This window comes from Setaria viridis, chromosome 7 (assembly GCF_005286985.2).
Source record: "Setaria viridis chromosome 7, Setaria_viridis_v4.0, whole genome shotgun sequence".
Taxonomy (NCBI): domain Eukaryota; kingdom Viridiplantae; phylum Streptophyta; class Magnoliopsida; order Poales; family Poaceae; genus Setaria; species Setaria viridis.
In genome coordinates, this window is record NC_048269.2 from 17,289,915 (window position 1) to 17,312,952 (window position 23,038).

At 45.7% G+C, this 23,038-nt stretch overlaps 3 protein-coding genes across 3 annotated transcripts; 2 read left to right on the plus strand and 1 right to left on the minus strand.

Moving 5' to 3' along the window:
* Positions 1-1,880: 1,880 nt before the first annotated feature.
* LOC117864679 (uncharacterized) lies at positions 1,881-4,638 on the plus strand. Its single transcript, XM_072295302.1, has 3 exons — positions 1,881-2,225; positions 3,447-4,086; positions 4,198-4,638. Exons 1-3 carry the CDS (start codon positions 1,984-1,986, stop codon positions 4,636-4,638), a joined length of 1,323 nt encoding a protein of 440 aa, XP_072151403.1. The 5' UTR covers positions 1,881-1,983.
* A 292-nt stretch (positions 4,639-4,930) lies between these two features.
* LOC117863938 (membrane-anchored ubiquitin-fold protein 4) lies at positions 4,931-9,497 on the minus strand. The gene is made up of 3 exons (XM_034747861.2): positions 9,073-9,497; positions 7,276-7,446; positions 4,931-5,378 (listed from the first exon to the last, which is right to left on the minus strand). Exons 1-3 carry the CDS (start codon positions 9,260-9,262, stop codon positions 5,323-5,325), a joined length of 417 nt encoding a protein of 138 aa, XP_034603752.1. The 5' UTR covers positions 9,263-9,497; the 3' UTR covers positions 4,931-5,322.
* A 9,920-nt stretch (positions 9,498-19,417) lies between these two features.
* LOC117863121 (glutaredoxin-C5) lies at positions 19,418-20,377 on the plus strand. The gene has a single exon (XM_034746717.2). It carries the CDS (start codon positions 19,586-19,588, stop codon positions 19,991-19,993), a length of 408 nt encoding a protein of 135 aa, XP_034602608.1. The 5' UTR covers positions 19,418-19,585; the 3' UTR covers positions 19,994-20,377.
* Positions 20,378-23,038: the final 2,661 nt, after the last annotated feature.

Below are 23,038 nucleotides of genomic sequence, written 5' to 3' on the forward strand. Positions count from 1 at the left end.
CTCAAACATGTGAAGATGAACTAAAGGTGCAAAGACCAAATTGTCGTCAGTGTATTACAACCAAAATGTTTTCTTTTATGACAATGGGAATTCAGATTCAGTTAGAAATGTTGAGGATAGCATTATTACCAGCTCGTTGACTCACGGGAGAATTAAGTCTCGAGCAAATTACAACTTATATATCATTTTAATTTATTTAAATCATACTCCCTCCATCCCAAATTATAGATCGTTTTTGAATTTTCTAGATACATATCTTTTACTATGCACCTACATATAATTATGTCTAGATACATGACAAAACATACGTATCTAGACAAGCTAAAACGATCTACAATTTGAAACGGAAGGAGTAACAATTATACGATATCATTGGCTTAGAACACCCAAAATGGAATAGCCAAATAATACAAGGAATAAAACTAGAATTGAGTTGTAGCCAGAGAATAACCCGCCATCATTGATATCCCTGCTACACTGTATCTATCATTTTGTTGTACTGCTATAGCTAAAAATAATCCATATTTGTGCATGCACATGGTTTAGACAGTCAAATAATACGCACCAAGGTACGTACAATAACTTATTTCTGTGCTCATACCATCATCCTTTTTTCTTTAGAAAAACAACGCACGGCAACCCTCTATGGTAAAATATTTCGATGTCTCCTTTGAAATGCGTTATCTCAAAACTTAAAGAGGGGGGAAACATAAGATTCAAGTTGGTTGTGAACTGCGATACTATATGAATAGAAATTTTCCAACTGAGTGCTTGGATGCAATATAGGATAAACGCATGAATTTAAGGAGATAGACATAAATGGAAGTAATTTCTAAGAGGTTGGGCCCATATATATTTTCTCCAAATTCCTATGAATGGAACAATTCCTTGTGAACTTTTTTTTTGATTTTAGGATATCTAACTTCCGAAGAGATACCAACATTCAAATATAGCATAAGATCTGTGTTTATATTTTGCTATAGAATGAGCCTATACTGATTGCAATTTTCCAGAATCTTGTGCATTTCATCGGCATCATCACATTTGCAACAATAACATACCCATCCGCATATATTTATAAACCATATGTGTTTTTGCAACACGAAAAAATCCTAAAACCCATGGTTAACCTTAATTTTTTAATCATTTTCTCTTTATTTTTTGTTGTTTTCTTGACTTAATATGTAATTACTATAAATGTACAAGTCTATAACAAAAGTAATATTAGTACATATGTTTTACCGCTTGAACCACTCGGATTTGTAGCATGCTAAAAAAGATAGTAACACCAGTGGTAGTAATGAACGGTTTCTTAGCAAGTTAACATGGTTTCCTTAAGGAATAACAGTCCATATGGCACCTAGCAACAATGTATAGTTTTATTCATTGAGGAAATCACAGCAAGAAATAGTATGTATGATTTATTAGCTGTAGTAATCAATGGTTTCTTGGTGCCGTAAGGACCCTTCAGCAACGGTTTATACGGCGCCTCGTCTAATTATACCGTGTACTTTATAAACTACACGTGCTTTCTGCAATATGAAATAAAATCTTAAAATACGGGCAAGGACACCCCTACAGTTTTTCTAGTGCTGTTTCCTCGTGAAATTAATGATTATCTAGATTTGCAAGGCACCACGAGAAATACAGTTGCCCGAGCAATAGCAGTCCATAAGTTCTGTTACTCGTATATATAAAAACAATAAAATAAAACAGCAGGCTCATTTGCAACGTGACACCGATCATCGGAGGATTATACATACTCCACATCTAAGCAAATATAATAAGCATCACAAATTCTCAAAGACCGAAAAAAAGGGGAAGAGAGTAGAGAGGGTAGCGAGCGAGAACGGGAGGAGACGGAGGGACGACCCCTAGACCCCACTGACCAGCGTCACGGAATCTTCCTCGGAGACCAAAGCCCTACTACTACTACAGCAGCCGCGACAGCCGCAACCGCCGCAACCGCGGCCACGACCCGCCATGCAGCAGCAGCCGCCGCAGCGGGGGGCCCCGCCGACGCAGGGCTTCGTCGGCGCCGGAATGCCGCCGCCGCAGGGAGACGGGGGCCTCGCCTCGGCGGCGGCGGCGGCGGTGGCGCAGGCCAAGGCGGAGGAGGCGGCGCGGGCGCGCGCGGCAGAGCAGATGGCGCTCGAGGACGCGTGGAAGGCCCTGAACCCGGACTTCCGGACGCCCTTCGCCTCCGTCGAGGACGCCGTCAGCAGGTGCGTGCGCGCGCGCGCCCGATCGATTGATCTTCCTCGCCGCCGCGACGAACCTGCTGCTTCGTCGCGCGTGGTCGGCGCCGTTACCACGCGGTTTAGCGCGCCTTGCTGGCTTCCTCTCGTGTTCTAGGGATCTCGTTTTTCCCTTTCGTTAGATGCACGGTTCTTTCTGCTTCGATCTTTCGTCGAACATCTCATATGTGTTGAGGCTTAAGGGTTTTTGGGATTAGTTCATCGTCATGGTGAACCCGGTTGATTCCACGTATGGCTTGTGGTTTTCTCTCTAAGATTTGGTGCGGCGAATTTGATTTTCACGTGGTACTGCTTGATTTGGGGAAAAAGTTATATGCAGAGGGATATTAGCGACCTCCTAAGAAATCTGTCAAGGAACAAAACTAAACTCTGAAATGGTATGAGAATAATCAAAGTGAAGAATTTTCTGGATCTGGGGATCAATATACCTATGATAAATAGGGAACTAACCTGACCAAGAATTGTGAATTCCACGTTGATGATTTCTGACAGAATATCTGAAATACGGTTGGTTCTTAACTGACAAAGTTGTTGAGGGAGATCCCTAGATTAAAAACCTGCAATTATAACTGAATAATATTGTTACCTATCAGAACATCAGCTATCTTTTGATGATTAATTTTGTTAACCACATATTACCTGGCACGCGTTATTTCTGAATCCGATATTTATTGAATAGAACTACTGTTGTCAAGTTATTATAATCTGACAAAAACAGCTCATCCCTTTGTTTCTAAATTCACAGTTCCGTACATCTATACGCGAGAATGTCATCTGTTAAATGCATTGTAGTACTGTATGATTGATCTTTCTTGAATAGAGACTCTCTACTTATTCTTGGAGGGATTGCATGTTTGCACACCAGTCTGGAAACTCATGCTATCTGGCATGAAAATGGGTTGTAGGTTCTAGGTGACTGGGATAGTAGGATTAACATGTATATGTGCTAGATGCAACCTGAAAAGATCTAGTTATTGCAATCTTAATGAGACCTCACATTACACCTGCTGAAAAGAGAACAGTGAGGATAGCAACATGCATATTCTGCCATTTAGTTCATATATATGTTTTTGAGACTAAGTATACGAAGAATTATTCATACTTTACCAATATTGGTGTCCTGTTCTCGCTAGTTGGAATTTGGAAAATTGTTGGCATGACTAACAATCTTCTTCACCTCATGGCCAGGCTTCTGCCGTATCACGTCTTCGCGGACTACGAAGAGGACGACGGCGTCATTGACGCCACCGTTGGCGGCGGCGGCGGCAGCGTCGCCACCGCGATAGAGAATTCAAGCGCGCAGAAATGGGAGGACGACATGGGCGCCGAGGTGGACGGTTTCCTCGAGCACTTCGAGAAGCAGGTGCTGACCTTCAACGTCATGAACCGGGAGCGCGCGGCGGGCTTCCACCGCGCCGAGGAGCAGCTCATTCTGGAGAAGGCGCTGTACGATGACGAGCGCCGGCAGATGGATCGCGTCCGCGCGGCACTCGTGCAGCACCAGCAGCAGCTGGAGCATCAGCGGGAGCAGCAGGAGGCCGCCTTGCGCGCGCGAATGGCGGCGCTCGCGCAGGCGCAGGCCTCGGGGGCGTGGCCGGCGGTGCAACCAGCCGCCGCCTCGTGGCAGGCGCTGGCTGCCGCGGCGCGCGGCGAAGGGGGCTCCCGCGGGCAGGCGCAGGCACCGGCCTTGACGATGATGCAGCAGCAGCAGCAGCCGTCGGAAACGATGATGACGGCCGGCGCCTGGCAGGCGCTCGCGGCGGCGGCGTCGCACGGCGAGGGAGGCTCCAGCGGGCAGGCACTGATACAGGCTGTCATGATGCAGCACGTGCAGCGGCAGCGGCAGCAGGAGGAGATGATGGCGGCGGCGTCGCGCGGTGAGGGCGTTCCCGCCGGCCAGCTGGCGCTCCCGCCGGCCGCGCTGATGCAGCTGATGCAGCAACAGCACCAGCAGCGGCAGCAGGGGGAGATGATGGCGGCGGTGGCGTCCCGCGGCGAGGGCGTTCCCGGCGTGCAGGCGCTCCCGCCGGCGACGGTGATGCAGCTGATGCAGCACCAGCAACAGCAGCGGCAGCAGGAGGAGATGATGGCGGTGGCGGCATCGCGCGGCGAGATGGGCCCCGGCGAGCAGGCGCTGGCATCGGCCACGGTGATACGTCAGCTGCAGCTGATGCAGCAACAGCAGCAGCAGCAGGAAATGATGGCGGCGGCCGCTGGGTGGCAGCTGGGCGGGCGGCAGATGACGTACGCGGCGGCGCGCGGTGACGGCAGCTCGAGCTCGCAGGTGCTTCAGCAGTCAGGGCAGGGGCAGGTCAGCAGCGGCGCGGCCTCCAGGATGGCGCTGCCATGGCATGGGAGCGCGGAGGGAAGGGAGCAGTAGTGTTTGCCAGGGCTTTACGATTCCTGCGAGAAAACCAATCGTGCGGCTTGCGTCTCTGTTGGATGAGTATGTCATTGTTGTAGTGTTCATGTCAACTAAGCTCATTTACAAAAAGCGGCCAAATTTGACCGTTTAAAATTCAATACCTGCCATTGTGTCATTGTAGCAGCTTATTACAGTAAGTATATTAAGTCGTGAATTTCAATAACAAAGTGCTACAAGCCGATAAGAAATGTTAGGTTAAATCCATTTCTATTAAGACAAACGGAAGGATATGGCATAGTTCAAAATGTTTCGAGAAGCAATCGATCAGTTTCATATTGACTCTTTGCCCAACAGGATACCTCAACTCTGAAACAAACCTTGACAAGGTAGAGCAGCAACAAGGTCTACTACACCCAGAATAGCGTGTGTGTATCTTGTACATCATATTGAACATTTTGTAGGGTAAAACACGACAACCACTGCAAACTATTTCCCTATCCGCATGGCAGAGGGACCGACTCTTTGTACCTAGGTTACAATTACAACAGTAGCTTACAACATATTGGCATCGTCTTTCGCCATTGCCACCCATTGACAGAGCATGACACCAGACTTCTTCGATCTTTGAGCTCATAGTCTCTCTGAAGGACTTTAGGTGGACATACAAATTATTGTTGGTCTCGTGGACGCATAATAGTTTCATAGTATTGTACAGGAGCAGCGAGTAGTTTTGGGCAACTTGTTGGCCTTCTTATCTGTCAGAAGAGAGTAACAGAGATAACAACATTCAGGATATGAGATTAACATGAACTGCCAACTTACAAAGTTTTGACAATTCAGCTTAACCCATCAACTGCATAAGACAAAGTAATGAAGAGTATCCAAACTTCCAGAATTAGTGCTGCAGTGTTCATTCTGTTTTGAGAATTACTCAGTTTTCAACGTCGGATATGCTGACATGCAATTCCTCCACTTGCAGAGCAATTAGTTTGAGGAATGGGATTATCCTAGCAACAGCCCATTGGTTATCTTTTGTTCTCTTTTTATTTCACTTTAAAAATGGAATCAGCTGGTTTCTCACCCCTATCCCTCAATCCTCATAAGTCATAAGAACAAGGCTAGTGAAAAAGAATGACAAATTGGGTCATCCAACAAAAAACATGGGACTACGAGGTGTCCAAGAAATAAACATCCGATCATCAAGGAATAGTCTACTTTACACATCTGAACTTTGCAAAAATGTCCATGACATCGAGTATTTTAAACCCTCAAACTAAGAAAAGCGGGTCAACTTACACCCAAAGATGGTTTTGGGAGCCATGCTTTCGAATTTTCCTTACTAGTATAAGTTAACAGGAGGGAAACGATGAGAAGACACATAATGGAGAAATAGAAGACAGAAAACTAGAAGAGAAAGAGATCAACCATGTGGACGTAAACAACCCTGAGTTGGATGCCCATCTAAGAAGTATAATGTACAAAGCCTGAAAAAGTTACTCCAATAGGAGCCAACTCAATGAAATTGATTTAGACCACTGGATGGCCTGTGGAAACAAACTGGCTATTTTGGCTAAGCCTACATTCATACTTTTGAACCCCAGCTCCAAAGAGTCGATGCAATGAAGAAGCCAGTAGCTAGTACACGTAGTTACCAAATAAGGCTAGCTGTGAACCATAACCAGCTCATTATTTGAATAAAAGGGTGTGAACAGTCAGTTTACAAGAGGTCAAATGTCCATTGCGTTCCTATTTTTTCTTCTCTCTTTTTTTTCTTTTATTTCTATTTCTTTTCCATACTATTTTATCCTCTCTTTTTTTCTTTTTTCTCTCCCACTTCTTTTCCTCTTTTTTTTTCCCTCACTTATCTGGTGCTTGCTTGCCCCTTATCCATTCGTTTCCTTCCTGCCACATATTATCTCCTTGTCAAAGCCTAACTTTGCACAACTAACTCTAGGGAAAGTGGGGCTGCCAGAAAAAAAGTGTGGAGAACAAAAAGGTAGCCACACTTGTGGCAAAGTTTGGTACGAAAATGAGTCTATAACACGTGGGGCAAGGGGCTAAGAATGTTTGTAAGCCACAGTTTGTGGCGGAAACCAAACACATGCTTAAGAATCTGTGGTGCGACAAACGTGTGGCGCGGCAAGATGTGGCTAGCAACCAAACAGGCTTGATTGAGAACTTGGCCAGAAAATCGAGATATTATGGCTTAGCAGCACAAGTTGGGGGAACAGCTTCTTGAAAATTGACTCAGTAAGCCCTGCATTTAATCTCAAATCATAGAACAGATTGTAGCTTCTCTATCTCCCTACGAGTAGCAAATTTGTATAATTCTCAGCTCAACACTTTCTACATTTCTGAAACAAAGTACTCTTATAGAAACCAAAAGAACACACTTCTGAAAATATAGATCCAACAAAAATGAAGGCAGCATGATAAAGCGTGAACCTTAGAAAGGAAAAGAAAACAAATCATAAGTAAAATAAAGCAATAGAGGCAACCAAAAAAATACTGAAACTATAATTAGCAGAACTGGAATTTTACGCATCTTGATACAATGATACTTATAACAAAGCTACCAGTCTATAGAGTTGGATGAGAGAGGTCAAATTCAATAAGTAACCATTTCATTAAGTGTGAAAACTTGCAACTCACCTGGTTTTGATTTGGCTGATGATGGTTGAACAACAACGTGCATTGTGATAGCACTACTGGGAAGATCACCAAAAGGTGCTCTGCACTGTGCAACACTCTTATCATTTTCTAGAATTTTGCCTCCGCTTATCAGTTTCACATCATTAGCAGTCTTTGGGCTAACTGATTTATCTGCAACAAAAAGTTACATTAGAAATATTATATGGGCAGGGCAAATGTGTGAGTGATTGTTTAACAAACCCAGAACTGAACTGATAACTGATAAATGCAGCATACATAGATGTAAGGCAATTTACTGCATCAAACTAACTCCACAAATTAACGGAGAAACAGAACAGCTAAAACTGCTCATGCAACTAGTTTCTGCAGTAATACTTTTGATGAAGCAGGAACACATCGTGAGACATCATATAGCCAGCTTGTAGGAAAATAAACATTGTAGAACTAAACACCAGCCAAAAAAACACATCCTAGCTCGCAGAAAATTTGCCTGATACAATCAGCGGAAAATATTTAATTGCATTACTGATCTTAAGTATGCAGTTCAAAAATATCCCATTCTGGGCAAATTTTCTGTGGAAAATGATATTATTTCATTCAAAATAGTGGAACTGTTGATTTAACGATCTAACTCAGTACTAATCTATGATGCAGTTATACAAGCCTGCAGGATCAACAAACTTCAACTAATGAGAAAGACTAGCAATAATATGGCACCAGCAAAATGATGGGTATCTACTTCGAAGTGTAAATACGTGCGCTCATTTTCACACCCTCCGGAATACAAAAGTAAAGTATAGAGTGTCCTCCCTCCCTCCCATAAACAAGATGATACATTGATATCCATACGGAAGCTGTTGTCAATGGGAGCTACAAGTGCTCAGTTAAAAAACCATGAGCTTCTCTATATGTTTATTCTACTGGGCTCTCTGTTGGCTACTTTAAAGTGTTGATCATGTTACCACTGTGGGCTACTTTGTCAAGAAACTTGAGACTGCTCCTGAGCCAGCAGCATAGCAACATGGAATTGTACACCTATGTGTAAAGACCCCCCTGGATCTTGGAGCAACTTGAGGCCACTCAAGGTTCTGATGAAATCTCATCAGTTCTTTAAAAGCAATCATGGCCAGGTGTCAAATAGACAAATACCCTACTGAACCATAAACTTATCTACAAAGGATGTAATAATATTTCAGTTTGAAAATAAAAAAACTCTACTATTACTGTTTGAACCGAAGCCAGCATATGGGCTTGACATTTCTTCAGATATGTTCTGGCATACCATAATAAGGAATAAATACCGGAATAGTTAATGCTAGATTTACAGGGTACAAAGCAACTGGTTCAAGCTCAAATCTTCTATTCGTCAACTATGCTTCGAGGCAGAGAACTTTTGTCAGGGAATGGATCTTATTGCTGCGACATATTCAGTTCTTTATTACAGTGCCTCTGTCTGCTTTGCGTTCAATACTTCCAATTCAACCGAGTCTAGAATCTTAACAAAAGAAGCACTTGCTAATAATGGAGGCGCCCCATCCTTTTTCCCAAATCGGACACCAAACCGTGAAGGCACCGAACAAGGAAATCTGAAGCTCGCCCCCCCCCCCCACCCCACCCCACCCCACCCCTTCAAAGCCCTCCGTTCCTATCTCCTCGCGACACGCACGGACTAAAAATAGCAACTGAAGATATACAAACTTAGCAGTATGGATCACAGGGCTTGACACCACGGCGGTAGCCGGCTCATCCCGCCTCGTAGGAGTTCCAGAGCTCAAGAGAACGGGAATCTTTAAGGACCTTTGGGCCAGTCGGCGACGACGCGTTCCTTGAGCGCGGCGACGGTGGTAGCAGCGGCGTTGCAGCGGACGGGGCCGATGTCGGAGCCGTCGAAGAGCCGGAACTTGACCTCCACCTCCTCCGCCTCCCCTTCCCGCTCCCGCTCCTCCATCTCTTCCGCCCCCACCTTGGCCCCCTCCTTCTCCGCCATTTTCTCGGCCCCTCCCACCAAGAGCCGGGACGCCTCCGGGACCCAACCGGAGCCCTGCGGATCCCGGCCGCTCACAGCGAGAGCTCCGGAGGCCGGCGCGACTGGGGGGCGGGGAGGGGCCCGGGTGCTCGGGCTAGGGTTTGGTGTGGGAGCGCGAGGGGAGGGGAGGCAGGAGAGGGAGAGGAGCAGGGGAAGCAAGAAGGCGAGCTAGGCAGGTTAGGCGAGAAAAAATTCTCTTCCTTTGTCACTGGAAACGCGGGAGGGTTTTTATTGTAAGCGAAGGACTGGACTAGAGTATCTACGTTGTGCGAGTTAAATTGGTTTATCTCCACAGAATATTCAGTGCTCCTTTATTCTCATGTATATGAAATTGAAGAGAGCAAATAGCATGTCTTACTCAGCTTTAAGAGAAAGTTCTCTTTCTCCTCTCACTTGAGAAGTTTTATTACTGGGTTGTGGCTTTTAATCTTTTGCCATGTGTTAGATTCCTGTTTGTCTTGAGAGCTTATGGTAATTTTATTAGTGTCATGTATGTTGTTTCTTTGGTCTTCCATAGTAGAGGAAAAGAGGATCATGTAAATATGTCTATGCCTACCTCAGTGGAATTGAAAATTTTCTATCATTTCATAGTATAAAGTATGAGTTATGGGTTCGGTTGGTGGATTAATTGATGCTATTTCTATGCTTTCCTTTTATGCATGTATCCGTTTCTAATGAAATTTAATTATTATGTTAAAAAAGGTGAAATTAAAGAAAAAAATTGGCTAACTATGCATCCATCCTAGTAGTCACTCTTTATCTTGTATTTTAGCAATCAAAATAAATGCTCAATTCTTGTCGGTTTCTTTGACTCTCCCTTCAAAAGTTCAAACCATATGGGATTTTCCTTGGTGCGCATAACAAACCTTTGCATATAAATCCTACTCCCTCCGTTCCAAATTATAGGTCATTTTATAATTTCTATGTTCATGATTTTTACTATGCACCTATATATATTATGTCTAGATATATAGGAAAAGCAATGAATTTAGAAGTGCCAAAACGACCTATAATTTAGGATGGAGGGAGCACATTAAAATTAGTATCAAGAGTGTTGGATGATGAGGAGACATCAAACAACATCATTGTCAACGGTGGAGGTCTATCTTTCTCTCACTAGATTGAAGAGAGTTCAAGTTTCTCTTTGGTTATCCATAGAGCTAAGACACGGGTAAAAGCAGTCTTTTTATGATTGGGTGCAACGATATACATTTGCTTTGCACATTCCTTTTCCCGTACATGCTCTCTCTCTCTTGGCACCACACTAGAAACTACTACTCCTAATTTGTTTTTTTAAATATTGCCTGTTAATTTAATTTACGCTTTTACTTAAAATAGTAATTAATGCACATGTTATGCTATATCATGTGCAAAATGCTGGATTTTTTTTGATAGGGTGCAAATGTTGGATTTAAATAGTCTTCTTTAATAAAAATTCACGGCAGGAGCCTCCCGTAATATGATCCAAGATCACTTCTTTCGACGGCAGGAGTTTTGGGCTGGGCTGCCACAGACACTAAAGTCTAAAGGCCATTAACATGCAGCTCTTTCTCGGGAAGCAGGTTGGGCCGGCAGAATAATTGGATTGGATCCACACAACACGGTCCCTTTCTTCCCTTTTGACGCTTACTGATCGATCAGTTGACCAATCATGATCTGGCCTATCCGATCCGTTGATAATCAAGAGTTGTTCAATTCAGAAGCTAGCCCGGTTGGTCATGAATGACTTTTTCCTTCTTATTTAATCTGGCTAAAAAATTCTCAGAAATCTTCAAATTTAGGGGTAGAAGGAGACTCTGTCTCTTGGTAATTAGTGCATTCCTCTCCTTTGTATTTCGACCACGCCTACATCTCTTTTCCACTCTTTGCCACAAATCGTGCATGAGTGCATCACAAGGGATTTTTATATAGCACAAACCGTCCATGATGAATCACTTATCTAAAAAAGTAGGTCTAGTTCAACTGGTTGAGATATGAGGTGTAGTTGTACACTCCAACCATCCAAGTTTAAGTATTGTTTAACTCGAATTTATGTGCCTATCTTACACTTAATAATGGAAAACCACGTACCTACCTAGTTCATGCTACTCCCTCCGTTTTAAATTATAGGTCGTTTTACTTTTTCTAAATTTACAAAATTTTCTATGTGCATAGCAAAAGCTATGAAACTTAAAAAGTTACAATTTAAGGCGGAGGGAGCAGTTTTTAAGCATGGGATAGGTCGAGAAAGCATTTGTTAGGCTTTGTTTTCTATAAATCAATTATCCCAAAATGGTTACGTTAGTGTGGAGGCGTATTGTTAGATAGCTTACGAGCTATTATAAACCCCATTATCATTGACACCTAAACGAATGCCGTTCAAGGGCCGTATGTGACAACAACTCTGAACCGCGCGCCTGTGACGATGAGGCTGTCCAAGGCAGTGCGCTAGCTGCAGCTCTTTTCTTTCCTTTGGTACTAGCATGTACGGAGTACGTAGCTAGCGCTATAGCTTTATAGACAATGATTAATGGGTCGGAGCAAAAGCCCCCATTGTAAATCCTTGTAGTGAGGCAATCGCCCCGTATCCCCGATCACATTGTACCTTTTGTAGGCCAAATCCAAGATTTAGCTCCTGCCACTCAAAAGTTTAAAACCTCACTAGCTAGGAGAAGCTGCCGTCCCTTTAATTTGTCCCTGCCCTTGCCGGAGAGGAGAGGAGAGAGAGCAAAGCCTGTTCTTTTTGTCCCCAAATTAAAGATCAGGAGCTTCCTTGCTACACTACTCTGCTCTCAAGCAAACCATGCATGGTTACGCAAGGAGTACAGCTAGCCAGGGCGCAGGCGCAGCATGGTGTGGTGGGCCCCACTGGACATAGAGCGGTGATGACGTGATGTCATGAGACAGAAGGGGCCACAAGGGCATGCATGCATGGTCAAGGTGGCGCCGGGTAACGAGGGACCGAACCGGCGGCGGTTCGACTGAACCAGAGCCTCCACTGATCCGGTTCACTTAAAAGCTGTCCATGCAATTGGACCGGTAACAACCGGTTGAACCGGCGGACCGGGTGCTTTTTTCTCCTCGCTTCACCTGCCAGCGGCCAATCCTTTTTCACTAGTGGGCCAAACACACATGATGTTCGGATGCTAATTAGAAGGATTAAATATGAGCTAATTATAAAATTAATTGTACAAATGGAGTCTAATTGGCGAGACAAATCTATAAAGACTAATTAATCCATCATTAGTAAATGGTTACTGTAGCACCACATTATCAAATCATAGACTAATTAGGTTTAATAGATTCGTCTCGCGAATTAGACTCCATCTATGCAATTACTAATTAATATCCAACATCCGATATCACAGGTGTTGTTTAGCACCCATCCTCAGGTTGCAGGCATCCAGCAGACCAGCACACGCAACAGAGAAATCAATCCACCATTTCTTTATCTCTTCCCGTTCCACGAGGCCAGCTAGACGCCGGCAACCAGGACTCTTGGTCTTTGGGCTTGGAGCAGCAGCAGCTGCTTCTGCCGCCGCCGCCCTTCCGCGAGGGAGCGCCAGAACGGCTTCTGAGTTCTGACTACATGCGCTGACGGACGCAGGAGGCTAGCTCTGCCGCAGCAAGCTTTCCCAAATCCAACACGGGGTGCGGCGGCGCTGCGGTGGACGACGAGTGCGGCGGCGCTACGGTGGACGACCGACGACGAGCGCGGCGGCGGCGCGGCAGGCGGAGCGAGCGGTGAGCAGCGCGCGTCTTAGTAGGGGCAGCAGAGGCTGCTGTGGCCGGGAGGGAGATGGCTTGGCCGCTTGGGTTTGCCCGATGCGTGCGCCAGGCGGCCGTCGCTGGGAGCTCGGATCCACCAAGGCGTGCGGCGGCGTTGCAGTGAACTGCGAGTGGGTCGACGACACATGAATGAAATTCTTGCATTGACTATCAGTCAATTGTAAATGAAATTCTTGAATGAGCTATAACCTGATTGCATACTGTGATTGAAATTACAAGCGATTCCACTGAAAGATTATTATGGAGTTATAAATCCTCAAGATCGCGTGCATCTCAATTTCAAGCAAAAGCTTACACCCTAAGTAAAACTTTTGAATGGTTGTGTCATGACTCATGGGTTTACTAATTATTTTCTGAATCTAATTTTATATATGAACAATTATATATGCACCGGTTCATAGTATCTGCAGCCGTTTGATTTAACGGTTCAAAGCTATTGAACCGGCGGTTCAACCGATTTCTAATGGTTGGACCAATGAACTATTGAACCGACGACCTCACCGGTTCGATGACCGGTCCGGTCCTAATAACTATGTTGCTGGGCCATCATGCCTAGCTCTGTACACATGTCACTTTGTACACCGTGTGTGTGTTTTGATTTGGTCCTCACAAACGACCATCATGCTCAATTGCTCATATCATATGATTATCCAGCCTAGCCGTTGTTTAGACTTTGCACTGTTTGTTACTAGTCTCGAATCTTGTCCCCAGTTGAAGGTCCAGAGGAAATAAGCAATATATAAGGTTTTCTTCTTTACACTACGTCAGAAATGATTTGTGGTGGCACAGGCAAATTAGCATGCTGGTGGGCGTGATTGGCATCCGCTAGCACAAAGATTCGTCGGGCTAGCGGGGGAGCGCCCACCCGCACAGATGGCCCCATATGTGCTGGCGGTGTGCTTACGTGGCTCGCCAGCACAGAGACCACTGTGCTGGTGGGCGCTTATGTCACTCGCCAGCGCATATTTGTGCCTGCCGGCGCAAATGTGGCGCGGGAAATGAAAATTCGCATCAAACGAGCGGGCGAGCCAAAAGCACTGCCTCTCTCCTTTTTATCTGCGTGCTCTCTCTCCTATCCTCACGTCTCTTTCTCCTCTCTCTTTCTCTCCCCCCCCCTATCCCTTTCATTCCTCCTGTGCGGGCGAGCGCGAGCGGCGACCAAGGGCGCGCAGCCGGTGCGGGCGAGCGGCGGGGTGCGGAGGGTGGCGGAGGGCGCGGGAGCAGCGGGCGTCGGACGAGCTTTTGTGCTGGCGGGTGGCTAACGTCGCCCACCAACACAGAGCGGTCTGTGCTGGCTCAAAGTTGCTGGCGGGTGCTCGGCCCGCCAGCACAGAGCCCATTTACCCGCTAGCCAAAATCTTTTGTGCCCTAGTGTTACTTGCAAGTTGCAACTGCACATTTCAAAGAGCTGCCCAATTCCTATAAATTTAACACATGCGTGGCTGATGGAAACCAACGTATTTCACTTGACCCTAACCCTGATTGGTGCCAAATTGCCAACAACGATCTGTAGGACAAGTAGCTAGGTTCTTCCCTGCTCTGTGCTCTCATAGTCTCATGAGATTTTGGAAGTTTCAAAAGGGGTTTTAATTACTTGAAACTATTGAATCTTCCAACCGTGATGATTCTCTCATTTAGACTTCGATTTTTTTTTGATGAAACAGGAGAGGATGATCCCCTGCTGGATATATATTAATAGAAAAGAACAACAGCAGTTGCAGAGGTATAAATCAGGAAACAAAGAAGGAAAGAAAGAAAATCAGAAAGATTACAATGAGTGCTCTAGCCATTCTAACACTGGTTGCTTCCAAGCCTCTTTTACTCACAGAACAACTTGAGTAAAAACAATCTTAAACCGCATCTTAGCATCTTGAACTGATGGAGTAATACCTCTGAAAATCCAGTCATTTCAGACTTTGATTTGGACAACCCATATATGTCTATTTTGATTGTTTCGATGAGGACTATCCAATACTGAACTCCAATGTGCAATTTGGCTTTATTGTCCTCTTGGTCCAAATAGTTATTTGCATCCATTCCTCCAACTTGCCTTGGGCCAACTTTAAGAGTAAGGAATAGGAATTTCATATTTTCATACATGAATGGCGAAAATTATTCTTACCACACCTTCAAATTTTGGATCTCTCCAAATTATACGGTGGATCTATATATCCCAAGATGTTGTAGCATAGCCTAGCCTCCTCGATCATGGGCACAAGGCACTCCCTCTTTCCCCGCAATACCATTGAGTAACCCATCTATTCCTTATCAGCCGTTAACCCGTTAATGGGTCTACATCTCCTACAAGCCAACCACCATTCCATTTGTAAGATGGCATTGTGTCCTGAACTCGCGGTCATGATATATATATATATGCTGCCACTCAATTCCCTCTTGTTCAGTACTAGCTCTAATTCATGAATAGAAATATACCCTAGTGAACTCAAAGCATTTATTTAGTATACAAACGATTTGTCTAGGCACCATATCCCTCTCCAATTCTACAAGTAGATTACATTAAAGCCCGCTAATAGAAATGGGCCGAGGCATGCGCAGGTGGGGTGGAGGGTTGTCTATTTCTACAACCAGACCACATAAGGAACTGCCAATAGAAATCGATTTCCACAGGAGATTCTTATGTGGTCCACCTGTAGAAATCTTTTTTTCCACAAAGTAACAAAAGGATCGCGTGAAGTTTGAGGTCCTGTGCTTGAATCCTAAAAGGTGCGTGCGATCGAAAAATCGGACGCACTCATAGGAGAATCGCTACTAGAAAAAAATGGATTTGTATGGATATTTCTTAAGAGAACCATTAGTAGAAATTATTTGGTTGAGTATATTTTTTTACCTTCGGTGGGATTATTTGCGGATGGCTAAACGCCACTGGAAATGGGTGTATCAGCCCTCCGACCTGTCATCACTGCGCCCAACGATCGAGAGATAAGTCACTCATTTGTATGTTATATTCTTTGTGGTACCCTTTATTTTAGCAATTCCTCAGGACAATAGGCTAGGGTCATATACATGCATGGTTGCAACTTGCAAGAAGGTGCAAAGCTCTGCGGTTTGGTTACTAGTTCAAACTTTAAATCCCAATGCAAGCACTGAGCCTGTTTACCAATCTCCAAGCACCTTGAATATCTAGCCACATGATCGTATCTCCCACTCCCAGCATCAGCATGGACCATGGAGTAGTAGCTCGAAAAGGAGAGAGAAAGAGAGGAACGCGCGTGGACCAAAGCCGGCAAGCCGCAGTGAGCACGGGAGAAAAGACCGGCGGAGACCGAAGCTGTGCGCCTGCGGCCGACCTGCAGGACCACCGGCCGGAAATAGGTCAGCAGTCAAGGCGCATCGCGTCAGCCTCGGGACGCGGCGTCCTCCCTCCTCCGCGCGCCACCCTCTCTACAACGGCCGGCCGGCCGGCAGCGGCGTGCATGGCTCGGCCCAGCTTTTTCTCCCCCTCTTGCTTCTAGCTTTTCCCCTCGGCGTACGTCCGCCCTCCGCCTTTCCTCGGGCCGCCGGCCGTCGCAGGCGCGATCACGTACGTACACTGCTGCTGTCGATCGCTTTAGCCTAGTGGCCGCCGGGCTTTCGTCTCTCTCTCGATCTCTCGAGCTTTCTTTGCATGCCCGCGGCAGCACGGAGCAGAAGAGGAGACCAGCAGACAAGGGCACCCCTGCTGACAACCCGGCCTCGTGCTTCCTGCTACGTACTATACCGCCACTAAACTACTGCTCCTGTTCCTACGGCTATGGGCGCGCTGTACGTACGTACTGAGACATTGTTTTTCCTTTTAGTAATCATCATATGGTCGATCAGTTTGCTCAACGACAGTTGCTTATTTAATTTTGTGGTCGATCACGAGCTCTCTGGAGCACATGTATGATGTGCACATGCAATACTCTAGCTTATACTAACCCCAGCCCAGTACATCCTCCTCACATGCATGCAACGATGGATGGACATGGATCGACAGCATTGCGTGGAGGCCAACCCCAAGTGGCCGGCCCTAGCTAGCACTTACCTCACTTACCAATTATGTCCAGTGATGGCCGTGGGAAAAAAGCCATATGTATCATTGCACGCTGCCAGTTCCACCACACAAAGACCATGCAGACCTGCATGCAAATGCAAATAAAACACAACTCCAGTACGAAAACGCCCTTTCATCAAAATCCAAACTTAAAAAGAGAAGAGATCCAGAAGCAAACCAATGCAAATCAAAGCACGTACGGAAAGAAAAACGCACGAAACAAGAGATCGTGAGATCAGCTGGATACGCTTGCTGGTTGCTGCCACCACCCCTCGTGAAAATTCTGAAAAGATATCACGCACGCACGATCTCCATGGCCGGGCACCTGCATGCGTCCATGCAAATAAAAAGAGACCAACGCAACAAGTCTCGCATGCGTACGTGTACGGCGCTGCACGCGCGCTTTTTAACCGTGCGCGCGCGCGCCAACTTTCCAAGCCTTTATTACTTGCTGCTTGCCCATCACCTGTAGAGACCCAGCCCAACCCCGGCCGGCCGGCGGCGTCGATCCGACGGCCGCCTGCCGGCGAGGCGCCGCCTCGAGATCCGGAGCCACCCCAACCTGACCCCAAGCAAAGTGGCACACACGCTTTCACAAAAGGTTGGAGGAGAGCTGGTTAAGTGGTTTAATAACACTTGGTTAGTTACTTGATCATCATGTCTTTGCAGTACTTGACGACCATTATTTTTTGTAAACTAATAAAGCCGTGAGGTGGTAGCTAGCATGTGGGTGAATCCTTGCTCGGAACTTTCGTGATATCGCTGGCATGCAGCATGCAAAGCAAACTTGGTAATTTGGTCGTACGTACATATACTGTGCTGCTGCCTTGAGGAACATGCAATGCATGCAAACTCCAAAGCGTATCATCGCAGTCAAAATATTTTTACCGACAAGGCCATTCGTCGCCATGATCTCGCCGACACAGCAGCCTGCCGCCGAGCTAAGCTCATGAGTAACTACTTCAGGCCTGTTTGGTTCGTGCACTGAAGTTTAGTCCCTATTACATTTAATGTTTAGATACTAATTAAGAAGAATATAAACATATGCTAATTACAAACCAATTGCATAGATGAAGGTTAATTCGCAAGACGAATCTATTAAGCCTAATTAGTCTATGATTTGACCATGTGATGCTACAATAAATATGTGCTAATCATAGATTAATCAGACTTAATAGATTCGGACCTATTCGCTTCAGCTTATTCAGCCGGCTTATCAGCCACTGAACAGTATTTTTCTCTCACAACAAATCAGCCGTTTCAGCTTTTCAGTCAGCTTATAAGTTCAGCCGAACAGACCCTTCATCTTTTGAATTAGCCGCAGGTTTTGCAATTAGTTTTATAATTAGTTATATTTCTAATTAGTAGGTGACCCGAACTAAAGGCAGTGGATCCAACGACAGTTTGTGGCAGTTGGATAAAGGTGGCGGTGGCAGTAGTACTACCACACACACGACAGCTTTGCATAAAGAATACCGTACGTCAGCTACAGTGCCCAACTAATTCTCCCTCCCTCTCTCATCTGGTACCATATGCACTTCTAAACAAAGAATTCGAGTCACATGTGCATACTAAAAGAGTTCCTGGTATTATATTTTCTAAATAATATTGCAGAAATGTTTGTTTCTCTACAGGTCGGTCGATGAATGAGCCCAATTAACACACATTTACCGGCATACAGAACGAAGCTTTAAAACGACCGTTTGCACAAAACCAAGCGAAAAGCTGGTGCTGAGACGACATTTCTCTGTGGAAGCAAAAGCCGGTCTTTGCTCCCACCATCGATCAAATCCTTGGACAATTTTTCAGTAATGCTTCTCCTTTGCAGTACTGACGATAAAGATAAAAGGTCTAGCTGCTCGCCCAGCAGAAGAAGCATGCACTGTCGGCCTGCCCTGGGAGACAAAGGAAACATCACCGTGATGTAATGCACTAGCTCGAGGCGTGTGTTCATCCACCGATGCATCTGTATCCAAAGCTACTAGCCTAGGCTCACTTGTTTCAGATATCTGTCTCGAAACCTAGCGACATATGGACATGTAACTGTTTAAGTATCCCTAGACGATCTTGGACCTAATTAATTCCTCAGCTGTCTGAAATTTTGAGTTCTTTCTGCCGATTTTGTGAAGATGCACGTAATACACTTGCCTCTAATGCTCCATTTCTTTTTATAATAAGGCGCGCGTGCGTCAACATTCAAACCTCACAATCTTCACCAACAACTACCTTACAAGTTAAATCCAGCTTTAAAGCTACTTGCCGCCAGAAATTTACCGGGACGCCCCTGACCCCGCTCCTCTATATATAGGCGCACCTCCTCTCACCTCTAGCCTGCCAGCCCTAAAGCAAAGAGCCAAAGACACACTCGACCTTGCTCTCGCAAATTGCACACCGGCCGCTTAGCTACTAGCATAGCTAGCTAGCCATTTGATCTCAGCAGCCATAGCATAGGAAGCACCGGCGGCAACGAACAGAGAGCGACAATGCAGTACGGCGCGGCGGCGGCGGAGCAGGCGTGGTACATGCCGGTGGTGGCGCCGGCGGCGGCCGCGGAGACGGCGGCGGAGCGCGTGGAGCGGCTGGCGTCGGAGAGCGCGGTGGTGGTGTTCAGCGTGAGCACCTGCTGCATGTGCCACGCCGTGAAGCGGCTCTTCTGCGGCATGGGCGTGCACCCGGCGGTGCACGAGCTGGACCTCGACCCGCGGGGACGCGAGCTGGAGCGCGCCCTCGCCTGCCTCCTCGGCGCCGCCGCCGGGCCCGGGGCGGCGCCGGTCGTGCCCGTCGTGTTCATCGGCGGCAGGCTGGTCGGCGCCATGGACCGCGTCATGGCCGCGCACATCAACGGCTCCCTCGTGCCGCTGCTCAAGGAGGCCGGCGCGCTCTGGCTCTGAGCTCGCCGCCGGCGCGCGCGGCGCCATTATTGCTAGCCGCTGCTCGGAGCTAGTTATTGTAGGGCAGATTAAAGTAATACATCATCCACAGTTCAGTAGTGAGTGAATCGATCATAGAGTGAGTGAGTGCGTGCTTGTGTGCTTGTGTGTGTGATCAGAGAGAGGTCAGTGATTTTTTTACTGATGCTGCCTGCCTCCGTCTTGTGTGAGTGTGAGTGAGTGTGGTAGAGCTGGCACGTGCTTGCATGCTCGCACGTACACGGGTGTGTGAGCAATGCTTGCTGGATTGCTGCTGCTTGGTGCAAGAAGAGATCTAGCTACCTATTTAGTGTTATCATCTCTTCTATCAACCTTATTAATCAGTTTGGCTTGCCTTATTTTTCACTGATCCCTCTTGTGTTTTACTGTACTTGCATTTAGAGGAGAGCTAGTCATGGACAATCGACTTGTGTGTCATGAAATTCGGGTTTTAATTAGTTGCCACTTGACATGCATATATGATCACTGGTTTGCATTCTAATAAAATGTGAAAAATGCTAATATCAACAGCGTGTATAGTTATTATCTACTCAAATTGTAGCATTTTACTGCTGGTTATTGTTTGTTTAAAAGGATGTCAAAGAAAAGGAGGAGTAATATAATAGCAAGTGGGATTCGCGCTCTCGTCCTCGGTCCTAGTCGGTGCTTGCTCGGTGTAGTTTTTTGGGAGCTCCTTTTCGCGGCTGGCAGGCAGGCAGCATGCACGCTCGTCTTTTTTGCATGAGACGGCTAGCATCTCGTGTGTGCCATCTTTATGCTTTCTCCGAGATATAGCTTTTCACTGTGTGCTTCGCCTGTGTCTCCTCTGTGCTTTCTTCATGGCAGCAGCTAGCTACGTACCTCATGCATGGCCATTGATCTTGTGCGTTTGTTTGTTAAAAAAAAACTCTATCTGTTCTAAAATAGAAGACTTGTTCTAAGTCAAAGTTCTACAACTTCGTTCAGGTTTGTAAAAAAAAATGCATTCATAAATTAGTCCCATTTAATCTATCTATCTATCTATCTATCTATCTATCTATCTATATCTATATATATATATATATATATATATATATATAGTATCTTTTTGGGTATCATAGATATTAATATAACTTTTATATACTTAATCAAATCAGATAGATTCGACTTGTTCCAAGATTAGAATATATTACATTGCGTACATTTTGAAACAGAGAAGGTAATGTTTACACGGTTCTCCCACGGTCCCACCTCAGGGCTCGCTTGTTTGGGTTTGCGAAGAATCGTTACTGTACAAGTACAGGCACGAGTGATTTACTGCACCGGTTATATTTAACTGTGCCTTTAAGGCGCGGCTAATGTGTAGTACCAAGGTCATGACCGGTGCACAATTTCGTTGCGTAGTTACTACAACTAAGAGTTTCATGTCATCTAAGGATATTTGAGTTGATGAATGAAACAAAGTCTTCCGAGTCCAATGCAAAATTTCATTTCACAGTTTTATAGATTGGCTATATCATATAAGTGTTGTATCTAAACGACCAATGAGCGTTGACAAAACATGAAATGGAGTTTGGAAACAGTGAGCACCTATATTTCATTTTGATGAAAATGCTTCAATATCTCCCTCTGTATAAATGTTGCGCCATGTCACCATATAAGTTGTTGACGTGGCATCTCAGTTAATTGGAATGAAATCTCCATGATGCTCCTACCAAGAATGGCCTCTGCCGTGAGGAAACAAGCCGGTAGAAAATGATAAGTTGGCACAGTTGATGAAGCACAACTTAAAAGGAAGCTGCGGACATGTAACGACGGCATCGACAAAAAAACACAGGCAAGATGCCAAGATCGTACTCGGCTAGATGAGAGTAAAATGCGACAAATTACCAAATATAATGGGATGCCGGTAGCGGTAGGGCCTTGTTGTGTGGAATGAGCAAAAGCACCAGGTGTGGGCCGGTATGGGCCTCCTGCTAGGCCCTGCGCGCTGGGCGGGTAAGTCGTTTGATCTGGTAGCAGGTAACAATGGTTGGGCCAGCTTCTATTTCCTCTCTACGGTTACCGCCGTACGACGTATGGGCCGCAATCTTTGGACCCGGCAAGCCCAGATTCCCTCTGGGCTCCCAAAACTGCGTCTTCCCTTTTTGGCAATAATAGTTCTCTGCTCTTTCTTTGTCCGAGAGGCTCTGGGCCATGTGCTGGTAGATCCCTGTCTTTATGCTTCTCCCTGATGCCCCGGAGCACAAGTCAGGCAGAGGTCCTTTCCTCAAAGCAGAAAGTAACCAGCACGTGCTCAACGAATTGCGAACAACAGAAGGTTGCATCGTCAAATTTTCCTTAAATAGAGATAATGCTAGCTCTTGCAACAACTTGTTGGGGGTAATCCAACATGTGTTAAAATACAAGTTCAATGCCCATCTTTTCTCATCGGCTAATGTACCGGCCTAAATTTTCGAGAGGATTCGTGCATCGTAGCCATCCATGGGGACAAATATGGCAATCTGTCCTTGCGGATAACGTAGAGAGATGCTGGAATATATGCTCCCTTTCCGCTGCAACTTGCAGGTACCATTTAGAAAGTGGTAAGCTGCACGTTGGCTAGCGCAACTGAAAATCCATGCTACAGATCTTCTGCAAGAAGCTAGCGCAACTGAAAATTGATTCTGAATTAGAAGAAAAAACTGAAGGTAAAAATGGCAATCGCCAAGACTGGTCCCAGATGAGATGATATCCCTGTCTCATGTTGCGTTTGCGTGCACAGTGCCACGAATATCACGTGGACCCGCCGCAGCTTTGGAAGGCTCCTGGCTTTCTTTCTTTCTGGTCAGGCGAATGGTCATTGGTCCATACACATCTACATCCAAATCCTTCCGGCATAAGCATCCACCTTTAATTTGTTCTCTTTTAGTACTGCTTCTTCTTTTTTTTTGAAATATAAATCTCTTTTACTACTTGACAAGGGTGATAAAAAAGCACAGCATTTTTAAGCAAAGGTGTTTTTGGCACAGTACGAATCATCACTAGCCCCGACTCTATGTCGAAGTG

Bases quoted from the DNA above. Each gene is read 5' to 3' on its own strand.
- LOC117864679 (XM_072295302.1), top strand. From the start codon at position 1,984: ATGCAGCAGCAGCCGCCGCAGCGGGGGGCCCCGCCGACGCAGGGCTTC. The intron at 2,226-3,446 runs GTGCGTGCGCGC...CCTCATGGCCAG, and splicing joins GTCGAGGACGCCGTCAGCAG to GCTTCTGCCGTATCACGTCT. The intron at 4,087-4,197 runs GTGCAGCGGCAG...CAGCTGATGCAG, and splicing joins AGGCTGTCATGATGCAGCAC to CAACAGCACCAGCAGCGGCA.
- LOC117863938 (XM_034747861.2), bottom strand. From the start codon at position 9,262: ATGGCGGAGAAGGAGGGGGCCAAGGTGGGGGCGGAAGAGATGGAGGAG. The intron at 7,447-9,072 runs GTCCTTAAAGAT...TTTTTGTTGCAG, and splicing joins CGTCGCCGACTGGCCCAAAG to ATAAATCAGTTAGCCCAAAG. The intron at 5,379-7,275 runs GTGAGTTGCAAG...CTCTTCTGACAG, and splicing joins ATCAGCCAAATCAAAACCAG to ATAAGAAGGCCAACAAGTTG.
- LOC117863121 (XM_034746717.2), top strand. From the start codon at position 19,586: ATGCAGTACGGCGCGGCGGCGGCGGAGCAGGCGTGGTACATGCCGGTG.